Source organism: Drosophila simulans, chromosome X (assembly GCF_016746395.2).
Source record: "Drosophila simulans strain w501 chromosome X, Prin_Dsim_3.1, whole genome shotgun sequence".
NCBI lineage: Eukaryota > Metazoa > Arthropoda > Insecta > Diptera > Drosophilidae > Drosophila > Drosophila simulans.
In genome coordinates, this window is record NC_052525.2 from 5,079,782 (window position 1) to 5,094,448 (window position 14,667).

Here is a 14,667-nt window from a genome sequence, read left to right on the forward strand (position 1 = left end):
AAAAACAACCTGTGTTGAATTTTAGTTGCATTGGAATCTAAGTTCTATCTAAGATGTGATGAAATGATGATATGATGATCATTTACAGATGATGGATGATCTACTTAGTGCATGAGTGATAACTGATCATGGAGCATTATGGGGATGTCCATTTGACAATGTATCGAATTATCCCTGATCCCCGATGCTAAAATGTCCTGCAAAGTGAGTTCGGTTCCTTTTTGGGCTGTGAACTTTGCCAGGAAGATCCCAAATATTCCATTTTCCAGACTGTTCCTTTATCCATTCTGATATTTGCAATGTCTTGCGAAATTCAGCATAGACTTAATTTCGTTAATTTGGATCATTTGGATTGTTTTTTTTTGCTGCGTTTGGGGGGCTATTTCATCACATGACGAAACTCTTGAAAAAATTCCCCACTGCCAAAGCTTTTTTCTGCGTTATTCCGGTTTCGTTTTGTTTTGTTTTGTTTTGGTAATCGGAGAACGACGCAAAATCCACGTACTCGATAGCAAATTGTGAAAACAAACGCGCACGTTGGTATTGGTGAGAGGGCAGCGAGCTACAGACGAGCCTCCCTAACGTGGACCTAGATCAACTGCACTCACGTCAGCCTTATCAATTTGTTGTTATTAATATTATTTCAAGTTTGTTTACTTCACTTATTTTATTACTTCACTTATTTTATTTTTATAGTGTTTGGTAATTTATAAGAATATTTCTCCACACTGTGATGTTAAGATACAATACTATGATGTACGGATTCTTCACTTAATAAATATTAATAAAAAAAAAAAAAAAATTCAAGTTTGTTAGACATGTTTAGATTGCATATTTCGTTTATTTAGTTACGTTGCATGTTTCATGGATTGCATTTAAAGTTGAGGGGGATTCACACAGTTATAGATTTGCGAAGTGGGTTTCAGTTGTCCATTCAAATATTTCATTTGAATTGAGCTTCAGGAGACTATCCTTCCGATCATTAGTGTTTGCCAAGCGAGGTTCCACTGTTCCCCCAAACGGCTCTCCCTTTGTTCTGCGACGCATTTCAGTGCTCCACCAAGTAGGGCGTTCTCACCGCTTCCTTGCCGCTTTGCCGCTCCGCTGGCGCCGCCGAACGCCGATGCCCCTGAGCGTATAAAAAGTGCCGGCCGGCGAGCGACTGGCATCAGTTTGCAAGCTTTCAGCTTTGTGGCACAGCGTATCCCAGCGAACTCTAACCCGTTAAACCGAGCAAAGAGCAACTAGTATTACACCAGTGAAGGTAAATCGCATAGAAGATACTTACATATCAACATGAGCGAGTTGTCCAGACTGCAGCAGCAGCAGCAGCAGGATCAGGATCGGGAGCGTGTTTCCCAAGAGCTGATCGACTGCGATATTGACTTTGAGGAGGTGGCGGCCTCCAAGGTGGGGGAGGAGGCCAGGATGCCACCCAGTTCCAAGCGATACACCAAAGCCCTGAAGAAGGTGACCAAGGTGCAGCGCATGCTGGAGCAGGCCATGATCCTGCTGGCCGAGGAAGAGGCCAGGTGCCGGCAGCAGGAGCGGGAACAGGGCTCCAAAAAGACCAAGAAGCAGCTGAAGAAGAAGGCCAAGAAGGACAAGAAGAAGGCCAAGAAGCAGGCCAAGCAGCAGGCCAAGCAGCAGGGCACGAAACAGGCGGAGGAGCAGACGGCGGCTGGCGAGGAGCCCTCCAACACCTCCAGCTCTAGCTCTTCCAGCTCCAGCTCGTCCAGTTCCAGCTCCTCCAGTTCGAGCTCCGGCTCCGAGGACGAAGAGGCATTCTACAACGGTTACGGCTGGGCCAGCAATCCTTGGCGCCCAGGACCACATGGCCATCACGGCTTCGGTCGACGTCTGGGGCACGGTTTTGGCCACAAGCATGGTCGCAAGCATGGCCACAAACATGGTCACGGGCCACATCATCATGGCCGACATGGACATCATGGACGGCCTCACCACCACCATATGCATGGACACCACTTCGGGCCCCATTTTGGACCCCACGCTGGGCCTTCTCCCTTTGACTTCGATCGGAGATCCTTTCCCGGACCTTGGCAGGATCAGTGCCAGTTTTTTCGGTGGATGGGCCTGCCGTGGGCCCTGGACAATGCCGCGGCCAGTCGGAGGAGCCACTCGCTGCCTAGACTATCTAGGCGCGACTGTCGTGGAGATCTCGGATTCGGATTCGGACCAGGATACGGATACGGATATGGCCAACCGTGTTCACGATATGACCGTCGACTAGAGAGATCTCTTTCCCGTTCAACTTCCGGTTCGCTGGAAAGGAAGCACTGCCGCAAGCCGAGGTCCAGTTCCAGTTCCAGCTCCAGCTCTAGCTCCAGTTCTTCCTCGGAGGATGAGAAGAAGAGGCAGAAGTGCAAGGGCAAGGGAAAGGGCAAGGGCAAGGGCAAGGAGAAGAGAAGAAGGCAGCGCTCCTCCTCCAGCTCCTCATCGAGCTCCAGCTCCAGCTTTGATGGCGAAGTGCAGAAGAGGCACCACCGACGCGGGCATCATTTCGGACCACCGCATGGCCATCACTTTGGACCGCCCCATGGCCATCACTTTGGGCCGCCCCATGGCCATCACTTTGAACCGCCCCATGGCCATCACTTTGGACCTCCACATGGCCACCACTTTGGTCCGCGCCATGAAGGCTACCGTCCCCATCACGGCGGACACCATGGCGATCCCTTTGGTCCTCATCACGGTCCATTTGCCGGACGACATGGTCCCCAATTTGGACCATTTTTTGACTATCCCCAAAGAGAATCCAGTGAAGGACCACGTTTTGAGCACCAGCCCCGTCCGGAGTTTCATGGACCACCACCAGCCGAGTTCCCAGGTCGTCGCAGTCGTTCTTTGTCTCGATCCCACTGCCGCAAGGACAAGCAGGAGAGATTCCCATCGTGTGCCGAAGACAAGGACGCAAAAGTCGAGAAGGAAGAGCGCAAGAAGGGCAAAAAGAAGCACGGAAGGCGCGCTCATAGACATGGACATGGACATGGACACCATCGTGGTTAGGCAATCGCAGCCAGCGTTTAAGATGCATTAAGATTCCTTCAATACAACCTCCCATACATATAACCCACATATTACTATACATTTAACACCCAGAAGCTTCTATATTATTCTATAAAAAATCATTAAAAAAATCATCTAAAAAAAATTAAATAAAAAAACAAAACTCAAATCAATATCTTTTGTATTTGTTATGGAAATTTAGTTTATTTATTTTCCACTCCACGGCACTAGTGCATTAGTTAAGCTCAACTATATAAAACTTTCCGTGCTCGGGATTAGCGAACCAAATTATATTATTTAATTAGATTTGCAAATGTTTCAATTGCATTATTAATGCATCGCAAGTGATAAGAACATCAGAAATGCAAACAAAGAAATAAATTAAAACATATCAAATGGGAAGAGAACTACATTTTAAACTAGATAATTACGAGTGAGTAATTACTCTATTTGTGTTGGCGGAGGTGATTAAGTTGGGGAAATGCGAATGGGTCTAGTGGTGGGCTTATGGACATTACGCACCGCGATAAGATGGGTATTCCTGGCCAGGTTTTACCCAACCAAATGACGATGCGATGGCAGCGATAACAAGCTTGATGATAGGCTTATCAAATTATAGGTCTTCCACCTGGTTAAATATTATTGTTTTGACACTGCAAGCCCCGAAAATAAAACCATTATATTAATTGGCCGTTTGTATATAGTAACAACCTGTGGATGAATGGGACACAGGACTGCATTTTCTCCTTCAAGTGGGTACAGTTTGTGGCCGCAACTGTTCTCAGCTGCGAAGGGGAAATCCTGACTATCAGATACCCAGCATTCTTGTAAACATATAAACAAATAAATACATCTTTTAAGTTTATTGCATTAACAACTGAATAGTTAGCCTAACTGCTAATTAATAAGTGAATATTCCGTATAAGAAAATATTTATTTTCCTTGAGCTACAGCTAATGTTTAAGCCGCTCTTAAGCGCTTTTAAGAGAGCCAAATACTGGGAACAGCAGTGGGAACACTGCGCGACTGTGAACAGTACCCCAGGCAACTGTGCCCGATTTGTAATTACTGGGTTGGTGGTTACCGCTTTTGTCTATAGCTCGTCTGGCAGATCGGCGGCGGTGGAAGATGTCGGTGGTGGAATCCGTTCCTAGAGGCTACGCACCCAGTGGAGCTGTGGGCCAAAGTTGAAGAAACGCCGGGTAGTTGGCCTGCGTGGCCAAAGTGCTCTTTAATAATGGAGCACCGCAGTCCACGGGGCGTTTGAGCCTTTGGTGCTGAACTCCTGACCTCTGACCAGGAAGTGAGCTGGGAAAGCGCAACCATTCCATCGCCAAAACGACAACAAACAGGTGGCAACAGGTAAGCGGAAAAGCACACAAATCTGAGGGGGTACGATTTCAATGGAAAACTTTATTCGATTTTTGTGACAATGTGACAGGCGCAGCAACTTTTCTTGGCCTTTTTGTGCTGTTCGTTGTTATTTTTTTGGGGCAAGCTGACAATGGGAAAAGTTGATTTGTTTTTCCACAGTGAAAAGCGATAGATTTCTACAGATTTATATGGGATATGGAATGGCGAAACTGAATTTATTGCCGCAAGCATAAATCAAAAGTGCACCATCGTTCATCTTTATATTGCCACCACAATAAATGGTTATTAAATACGAAAATCGACTTGACTGCATTTTCTTTCACCGCACTACTTTCTCCACCGCCATTGTCACTTGCAGGTCTTTCAATTTCCCCCAAAACAAGAAGAAGCAAGGAGAAGGTAAGGGAAAAAGTGTGGCTTGAATAGCGAAAGCTGGCGGAAGTCGATTTTTGAGCGGAAATAATTTTGCCACATGTTGGCAAAATAAAAAAAAAATAAAAAAAAAACACGTGGAGGGCAATTCTAAAACAAAGTCACGCGCAGAAAAGCGGGGTGAAAGACGGGGAAAATTGCGGCGGGAAACGAAGGATGTGGCGCAAATCCTTCCGTTGTCGTCATTGTCGAAAGCTTAAAATTCAATATAAGCGAAGGATCCGCCACGCCCCCTTCCGCCTCAAGCATTTGATTCCCACACTTCCTGTTTCGCCGCATTTGCGATTTTACTTGCAGAGTACATACCATTATGATATATATATATTTTTTTTTAATAATTTTCCTTATTTCCCTTAAGACAGGTGGAAAAAGCTGCGGGGTTTTCTTCTCTCTGTGTGTGTGTGTGTGTGTGTCAAACGCAGGGAAAGTAAACTCGTCAGTCGAATCAGTTTTATTTGGCCAAAACTTTCGTTTTCCGCTCACTTTATTTTGGTTTTATTAAAACGTTGGGAAATTGAAAAGCCCCGTGGATTTTAAAGAAAACAATACAGTAATTACAGGCACCTTTGTACGTCTGTTTCGCCTTATTAAGTGACAGCCGAAAAGTATGCAGCTCGTTGCATTCCCAGTTCCGCAGCTCCGTGATATCAGTGCAAATAAGCTGAGAGCTGAGATGACAGCGTACGCTCGTTTCTTCGAATTTCCCGGTATTTTTTTTTTATTTTTTTCTACTGCTAACTGGCAAACAATGGCCACCATAATACTACACAATGGATATTTGTCAGGAGGCGTTGGGTGGCTGGGTGACTGGGCGACTGGGTGACTAGTTGGCTAGGTGCGAATGCAGATACATAGAAAGTTATACGAATGTTACGTGAGCAGAGTGCCAGAGCAGCGGAAACTGTAACAATGGGCGGGTGACCCCGACACCTTAACCGCCCACCACCACCACCACCTTCCATTCGACTGATAACCCTTAGCCCACTTGCAACGCATTTCGTATGCAGCTCTTGTCCGGCAACGCAGTTCTGGTTCTTGGTCTAGTTCTGGGTATGGTTCTTCCGCCGCCCGGAATGTGCCACACTACTACCATTTTTCGGTTCCATTTCCAGCGCAAGCCGGACTAAGCAAACAGGGGCGAAGATGATGTCTGGACAGCGGGAGCGGGTTGTGTGGACAGAAAGTGCAGTTTGCAAGGTCAACATTGCGTATGCGCAATGTTGGAGGACTTTAATACACCCGCTACACCTCGGTGATGTAATTAATTTTCAGCATTCCGAGAAGAAGGTACAATTTGGTATTTAGACTAAGCTATTCATTAGTTCATCATAGTGGGGCAGTGCGAGTATGGTCAGAAACAGTCGAGTTTCGGGAAAATTATACGATTCATGTGGGGAACCAATTGAAGATGTCCTTGATTGGAAGCTCCACTAATTGGCAAAAATATGAAACGAACAATTTAATAATGGGCGAGTTTCCCGAGAAACATCGATATATGGATCTTAGAAGTTCGGTAATTGGAAATTGCCCGGAAAACGAAGGGCAGAACAACTGCCCGCCGATATGGCAACCAAATTAAATTGTTTTAAATAAGCAGGCTTGCAGTTAATTAATTATGTGTCTTCTATGTAAATGCAAATGAAAACGAGCCCATGTGATTGGGATTTCCATGGAATGGCTCTCCGGGGAAAAAGGGTGAAGTCGAGCACTTACCAATGATAAATGATATGCCATTTTTAATGAATCTACATTTAGTTGTTTGACTATTATTAAGCAGGTGGTTTTTTAACCTGCCCAGCATCGATCGGCAATTAAATGCGTGGCGATGCAGATTTTTTGCTCCAGAAAATGTGACAAATTGGTCGCCATAAAAGGCAATTATTCCATTTACTTAGTCGCACGCCCACATGCCAAGTGAAATCAAAATCTTTATTAAAACATTTTATGCAAATGAATAAATAAGCAACACTGAGGGGAAAACTGACTGACTGACTGACAGTCGTCAGAGTTGCTTTGGTCGCAGACAGAGACGGCGATAGGCGGTGTGAGGGAGACGGCAGCTACGCATTTACATAAATATTACAAGGCTATTACTTGCCGCCCGTGTGCCACGCCCCCCGTTCATAGGCAAATACGCGTGTGTGTGCATTACAATAATATGAAAATTATTTGTAATGTAATTTCAACTTAATAAATGTTCATTTTCATATAAAGCGACAACTCATTTTACTCCGCAGCAGGTACGTGTGTGCGTACACTGAGAGAAAAACACTTAAAAGTGTGCATTTAAGTGCATACATAAATATGTAGTTTTATTAAGTGTATCTCTCTTAGGGAAACATGTAAATTGCTGTTGCAAATAATATTTATATTTTTAAATATAGTTATATGCACATATTTGTAGCATTTTGGTTTTTTTTGAGTGCCTGGTGAATTACACAAGCCGAAGTGAGGTGAGAAAAAAGCTGAAGTCCAAAAGCACGACAGGAAGTGAAGTTGCCGAAAGTGAATTTGCATAAACGTATGAAATTTTAATATTTACGACAAATTTTCAACCACTTCCCAGCCAGCTACCCATCCATCCACACACACACACACACAGATACACACTCACACACACAGACGCGCGGTGTGCACTCAACTCACGCACACCAGCGCACTCGCAGCATTTTCCTTTTGAGCTGCATACTTTGGGGCGCGCACACAAAAAGTTTTCCCAGCCTACGGCAGCTCGTCCACAGCACCTGAATATATGTACGCGCACATGTAGATGACAATGTTGCCCACCGCCTGCCAAAGTGGGCGCTCCATGGAGGGGGGCGTGGCAGACAGGAGAAAGTAGAAGGAGGAGAAGCAGGAGAAAGGCACTTGCCGAGTGTAAACTAAATTGAGTTAGCACCGGAATTGGGCAATGAGCTCGGAACCAGAGAACTGCAAGGGTGGCACTTTTTTACCACTCGACTCACACCCTACAATTTTGTGTGCGGGTGCTACCCGCCACGCACATCGCGGGTACTTACAAACACACAGTATAAATCTGAACATGTAGACAAGACACCCCGTTGTGCGCGCACCCGAATCAATACGGTGCTCCGCGTCGCGGGTGCCGATCACACACTGCCTAAAAAGGGATGAGTGAGAAAAACACTTGTGGGTATACCGTTAAACACATGGGTGTTTCCAAAAATACTCGGGTGTTTCCAAAAATACTCGAGTGGTCTCGTAGGTAATCGAGTCACAGACAAGATGCGTAACTCCATGCGTTTTACACTCCATACGTTTACACACTATTCTTTCGGCGTGGCTCTAGACTTTGTCGAATACTTTGTAAAATGCCCTTCATCTTATTATTATATATTATTATTATTATTATTATTAATTATATATATTATATAATATTTTATTATATTATATATTATTAATATAATATATATATATATATATTATATTATATATTATTATATATTATATATATTAATAACGTTATTATTATTTAAATATAGATTATAGTAAAAATAATAGTACATAATGTCACAAAATTCATTTCAAAAATTACTTTATATAAGAATATTTGTCATTAGAGTATTCAGGTAGCGACGTGTGAAAAATAAATAACGGAATGATTCGAAACGGGTGGCACCCTTTGAGTCCATCAAAGACGTGAGCACGAAATTTTTCTTGGGTATTCCCTTTTACCCTTCATTTCTTATACCCGTCACGCTTCCTCCCATACAAATTTTAGGCGTACAAAAAATGACCAGAGAACTGCAGCCCGCATACAAAAAATGACGTGCGGCCGATCGTTGACTGTGCGTCCACTCACCCAAACGGCTCTTGCGCAGCAGGCCTCGGGTGGTTTTTTTACTCGTAACAAAAACACAACGTCGGTAAAACACTCGAGTATTTTGTGTTGCCGCAAGTAGGGTGTCAAAAAAAACGGGGTGCCTAGAGTACCGAGTGTTTATCGGGTGGACGTAGAGTGCGAGTGGCGGGCTGCAGTTCTCTGCTCGGAACTTGGGGATTGCGGGTGTTTCCATTTTAAATCTCTGTGTCCCCCATATGGTAAATAAGTTGAAGTTGGGGTATTCAGTCTAGCGGATTGAAACAATTTTCCATACCGAATAGTTCAACATTTTAATAGTCGCTTAACATAAATATTAAATTAGTGAAAAAAAATGGCAAATCCCCTGAGGTATGGCATTAAAATATCCCCAGTTTGGTTTCAGTGGGCGCCAAATCCTGTACAGAGCTCCAGTTCCCACAGGAGATTACAGCTGTGGCGCAGTTTGGCCAGTTCGCATTACGGAATCGCCGAGGCGGAACTGCTCCAGTTTTGGGTAATTCATTTGGTCACACCAGGTGGTCACACTGCCAACGTCTCAAAGGAGCAGCTGGACATGGAGATGGACTTGGAATTGGTCCAGCCACTTGATTGTTTGCCAAATTCCAGGTTGCGGGTGAAAAAATCCGGGGTTTTGGCAAAAAAAAAAAGGGAAAAAATGTAAAAAAAGCGAACCTTCTTTGCGGGCATAAATAGCCATTGTTTATCAGGCGGTGGTTCATTAGCATTGGTTCCCGCGGCTATATCGCCATTCGTGTGCAATTAGCACGGCCATTTGGGCGATGCCCTGCAATCCGTTGTTTACTCCATCCGTCAGCTTAAATGTTAGTTTAATCGTTTTCGACTTAAACACGCATATAAGCAGCTAAATGCTTTTCTAAATATTCTCCTTGAGAACTCCTGCTCGACTTCGTCTTCGAATCGTATCGAATCGAATCGAATCGAATCGAATTGAATCGCTCTTAATGTTCTTTTTAATGGCTTTTATTGCGCTGGTCAATCGCTTCTCGATTGTTTTTGAAAAGAATCACTCTTCGGACTGGCGTGCCCATTAAATTGCCATTGAGCATGGCTAGCATTCGTAATCGAACCCAACTGACTTTTCAAATTGACCATTTAAACATGGCAAAAGTGGGCGTATGTAAAAAAACTAAGAAATAATACAAATCTGCAGAAGGTTTTCAATTGTGAGTGCAACAAATAAGTGCTTAAAAATAGTTTGGTTATCTATTATATTCCATTACTTTCTGGCGTAAATATGTAACTTTTTGCTTGGTAGTTGGCATGGATTTGAAATTTCATTAGATATTTATTGCCAACTGGCAGCGTGAAAGATCAAAGTTTTCCGCCCGCTTTTCCGAAGGTTCAAACATTTACCCTTTGACGCTCCGTAAATTGATTATGGCAAAATCACAGCGCTGCTCATTTACAACATAAATAAAAAATGTACTGCACATCAAAAATAGAAAATCGTGTGTGAAAAATAGTGTTTGCGTATTATTCTAACATTTTATTACTTTGCACACTGACTGCTGACAGTCATAAAACTTGAAATGTTCGCAAAAATCACTGATGGATTAATAGAAGAAAAGCGAGCAATGTTATGCAAAAAAGTTGAGCAGAAACAAATAATAAAGTAGGGAAGGGGGTATTTTTAAACGAGAATTTCACTTTTGCTTATTTTCTATAATAAGCACACGCACGAATGAATCCATGGAGCAGGAGAAAAAAAATCGGATTATTGGCCCCCTTTGATTGTAATTAAAACTTCTTAATTTTCTGCCACAACAAACAGGCAACCTAAAAAAACTACTCACCAAGGTCGAGAAGACCTGTCAACACGACGCAATTAGCGCTGCTCTCCCCCCCTTAAATAAAAAATTGAGAAAATGTGAGCAATCGGAAAATGCGGCCTGTTTATTGGGGCTCATTGGAAATTTTCACTCAATGCGCCCCATTTTCTTGTCAAATCGCACAAAGTCGGTTTTAATTAAAGCTCCCCTGTCATTTTTATTGCTTTCATGGCTGGCCTCATTACATATAACATACATATGTTGGATGTGGGTTGTTTGATGGGGGTTTTTCCGGAGTTTTCCGGAGTTTCTAGCGATATTTAATTGTTATTTAATTGCTCGTTTTGTCGAATGAACATATCAGCTTGATGGCATTTTACGCGCGCTGTTTATTCTTTATTTACCAGTTAATTAATATTACATGAGTCGTTATTAATGGCACAGGAAGGGGAAATCATTGCTACGTTTAATTACCTTATTAACAATATATCACTTTCTGTTGATATTTTGTGCGATTTATTGGAATGCACATTGCGAGATGTCTTTAAATGTTCGAAAAGAGAGTCCTGTTTACTTTAAAGGATATCTTCAGAGCTCTTGCAGCCTCGTCGATTGCAATGTTTACGCTGCTTGAGCCTTTTCGCATTAATTAAGCCAAGGACATGTTGGCTACGAATACTTTTGGCCGGGATTCAGCTGCTGGTTTCTATGGCTGCACATCTTCTAATCCTGCCGACGATAAGTCTCTTCGATTCAATTAAAAGCAGCAGTGGCAGCCGCAACAAATTGGTAATCAATACAGTAGCAGGATAAAGGATAAAGGACCTCTTCGCTCGCAGACAGTGCGGCACATAAGTGTAAATGCAGCCGGGAAACGGGGAGAGTGACGTGATTGATGTTTAGCATTTGACCCGGCGACTGCAGATTGCAGATTGCCATCCGCACTCCACTCGACTCGAGTCGAGAGTCGAGTTGGGTTTGTCCTGGTTTCGTCCTGGCAGGACGAGTGCATCGTTCTTTATGCCATGCATAAATTACTTGCCACCAGCAAGGACTTTTCACTTTGTTAACTTTGTGAAAATTGCATAAACAGACAGGGCAACAGAGACACCCACATGCCCAGCGACTTGGACACACGACTTGGGCTATCCGGCTATCCGGCCATCGGGAAAACTGTTGCTCCCGGCAAGAAAAGCAGTTTTCCTGCATTCGCCAAGATAAGACAAGCGGCTTATTGTCGCTGGGAAATGCCTTCGAGCTGGCTGCTAAATTTAAGCACTTTTCCCCAAATGACTTTGTAAATTATTGAGCAGCTCTCAATTTAACTAAAATCACTGTGTTGCACTAGTCCAATTCCAAATCAATCATTTTCCACTGGACGAATGCATTTCGGAGCGAGATTTTCGCTGGCATCTATGCCGAACTTGTAGTTCAGTTCAACTGCTCCTTAATTGAGCGCATAAAGTTCGGGAAATTGCCAGACAAGTGGGGCTAACTACTGCGCCAGCCCAATCGAGTTTTCCGCTTTCCGCGGGCGGGTAAAGAGGCGGAGAGGCGGAAAAGCGGAAAAGTCGGGGCCTGGAATCGATAGCATGCATTTACAATGAGCTGAAACTGAACGCCACATGCCGAGGCACTCGGATGGCATGTTAATTAACTAAATCGTTTTAATGGCTCCTTTCGAGATGGGAATGGAGTAGAGTGGAGTGGGTTGGGTTGGTAACGAAGGCAGCCATCGTCGTTTAAATCTTTACTAAGCTGTTGAGCAAAGCGCATTAAATTGTAATGAGAGGGCGGCACAAATGCTTCTTATTTTTTCTTTTTTTTTTTTGTATTTTTTCCCATTATTTCGCTTTTTCTGCCTGGGCCAAGGTCATGGCTTGACAAGCCGCTTAAAACATTAACTTATTATTCCACTTTTTTTCGTTTTCTTTTCTTTTTTTCCCGCATCGGTGGCAAAACAAAGGGAATTGCTTTTAATTATGACTGGGGCTAGACGAGCCAAATGTTTGAAGTTATTAGACCCTCGAGGATCCGGATCCGGCGGCATTAGCCTAATGTTTGCATCGAAATAGAAAAAAGGAACAGGAATCTTTGATTAAATTTGCTTGATTTTCGCAATAATTAGCAGTGGGAGCTGGAGTTTAGTAAATCAGCAATAGTAGCCATAGTTCATTTTACAACGCACGACGTTGTTCGAGACCGAAATGTTAGCCACTTTTAATTGCTCGCCTAATTAGAGCCATTAGGAGCACATCCTTGCGAGCAGACAGGCGCAACTTTTTAATAGATTCTAATGTAGAAAGGGGTAACTTCGTAATCGTAATTCCATTCCATTGTGACGACTAAGGACAATGGCAAGAACAGGAACCGTCGAGTGTGACAGCCACAAGGTGTTGACTCAACCTTTCGTCCTGCGGATGTCACTTTGCCTCGCATCCTTGCGATTATCAAGGCCATTTGCAATTTGTTGGCACTACCATGCACAGGACCTATTGATGATCAAAGTGCTTGGCGGGTCACAAAGGAGCAGCCGAGCAAAAAGTGAACGAGACGTGCTAATTGCCAGCGTGAACGGGCTGCTGGCATTTGGGAAAAGCTGGCAAATTACATTACACATACGCCACGTTGCCGCCGACAGCAAAGCAATAATAGGCGGCACGGCACTCACTTAATCAGACAATTATGCCCCGCTAATATCGAAGTAATCTTGAGCTTAATGCTTTTAATTTCGCCCATAAGCCGTTGAGGGCAATATTCAGCGCACGGCAGTCGGCAATTTTTCAATTAAAACCGCTAGACGCATGTAGCTACATGAAAGAATCAAAAATTGTGCGAACACAATGCTGATGGATGCGACAACTTGATACCGTAGTTTGTATGCTTAAATGAGGTAACAGAGGGCGGTTTTTCCCACGCTCTTCAGTTAAACAGTCTGCATTGTAGGTGGCTCTAGTTGAAAATTAAGAGCGTAATGGTATGAAGTGCATTAAATCAAACAATCAGCTTGCTTTTCCAGGGTATTGGGTCTATAAAAAGGTTGCTCGTGGCAGGTGGTCGGCCTTGGTGCCCCGCCCACCGCCTACTCCGGGCCATCTGTCAGTTGGTCTGCCTGTCTGTCAGACGCTTTTTGCTGCATGTTGCCATGCGCAACGGAAAAACGGAAAAGAGGAAAAACTGCTGCTTATGGCGGCTGTGAGAGCGATGGAAAGCGGGGGGAAGTCGGAAAATGAAGGGGGGGGGGGGGGGGGAGAGGAGGTGGCATTCAGTAAAAAGCGGAGGAGCTAACCCTAAATGAAATTGCCCTTTGGCGGGCCGAGAGTCAATGCGTGGGCTGTGCATTTTGTCTGCAACAGGAGCCACTGCACACGCGGCGTATACGTAATGCCACATATACGTTTGTGTGTGTATGTGTGTATATGTGTGTGTGTGTGCGCTCGATTGAATTATCTTTTGGCCTTCGGTTGCCTGTAGTATAATAATTTGGTTTAGTTACACCGCACTCGCTCCGCACGGAAAGTTATGTGCCGTGGGTCTAATTAATTCGATGGACACTGGAGTCCGGCGTAAAGCTTTTTGTAATTCCATTCAAGCGAACTAACTGTCCGTCATTTTTGCTGAATTATGAATAATTATGAAAGTTGTGCCGTGGTTTACTTTTCATTTTCAACCGGCAATTTATTTGCAATGAAAACATTTCGCAAATGAGCAGCAACATTGTAATGAAATTTTATTTTCGTTTTAATCATTCATACAATCTGATATGGCACATTAAAAGTCTGATTATTTTGTTACGAACAACCAGGAAACAGACTTTTGTCAAAATGTTGATGTTGAAATTTATTTTAAACCATTACTCGCCTAAAATTTTTTATCATAACATGACTAAAACGGAAAATCGAAAATATTATTTTGGCAAAAATTCAAAAATGTTAAGATGGCCATTTTTGTCATAACTTGACTAAAACTGATCGTAAAGATAAAAGAATAGCTGTTTTGAGCAGCTAATTAAGAAGGCTATCCAACCCTATCACTTTTTGACGGATATAGGAAAACTTATTTTTGGTCAGATTTTCTCATTTTTGGTAAGGGGTTACATCATCAAAATTTGCAAAAAATGGCCAAAAAATAGAATTCCCATTTGTGGACACAGTTCGATTGGAAATTTAAAAACGAGCTCAAAGAGATATGGCATTCCAT

General features: G+C 43.4%; 1 protein-coding gene across 1 annotated transcript; it reads left to right on the top strand.

Annotated features, from left to right (window-relative positions):
* Positions 1-896: 896 nt before the first annotated feature.
* On the top strand, positions 897-3,200 carry LOC6725162 (hornerin). Its single transcript, XM_002106152.4, has one exon. The coding sequence runs from the start codon at positions 1,297-1,299 to the stop codon at positions 3,025-3,027; it is 1,731 nt and encodes a 576-aa protein (XP_002106188.1). The 5' UTR covers positions 897-1,296; the 3' UTR covers positions 3,028-3,200.
* Positions 3,201-14,667: the final 11,467 nt, after the last annotated feature.

Coding starts and splice junctions, on each gene's coding strand:
- LOC6725162 (XM_002106152.4), top strand. CDS start 1,297: ATGAGCGAGTTGTCCAGACTGCAGCAGCAGCAGCAGCAGGATCAGGAT.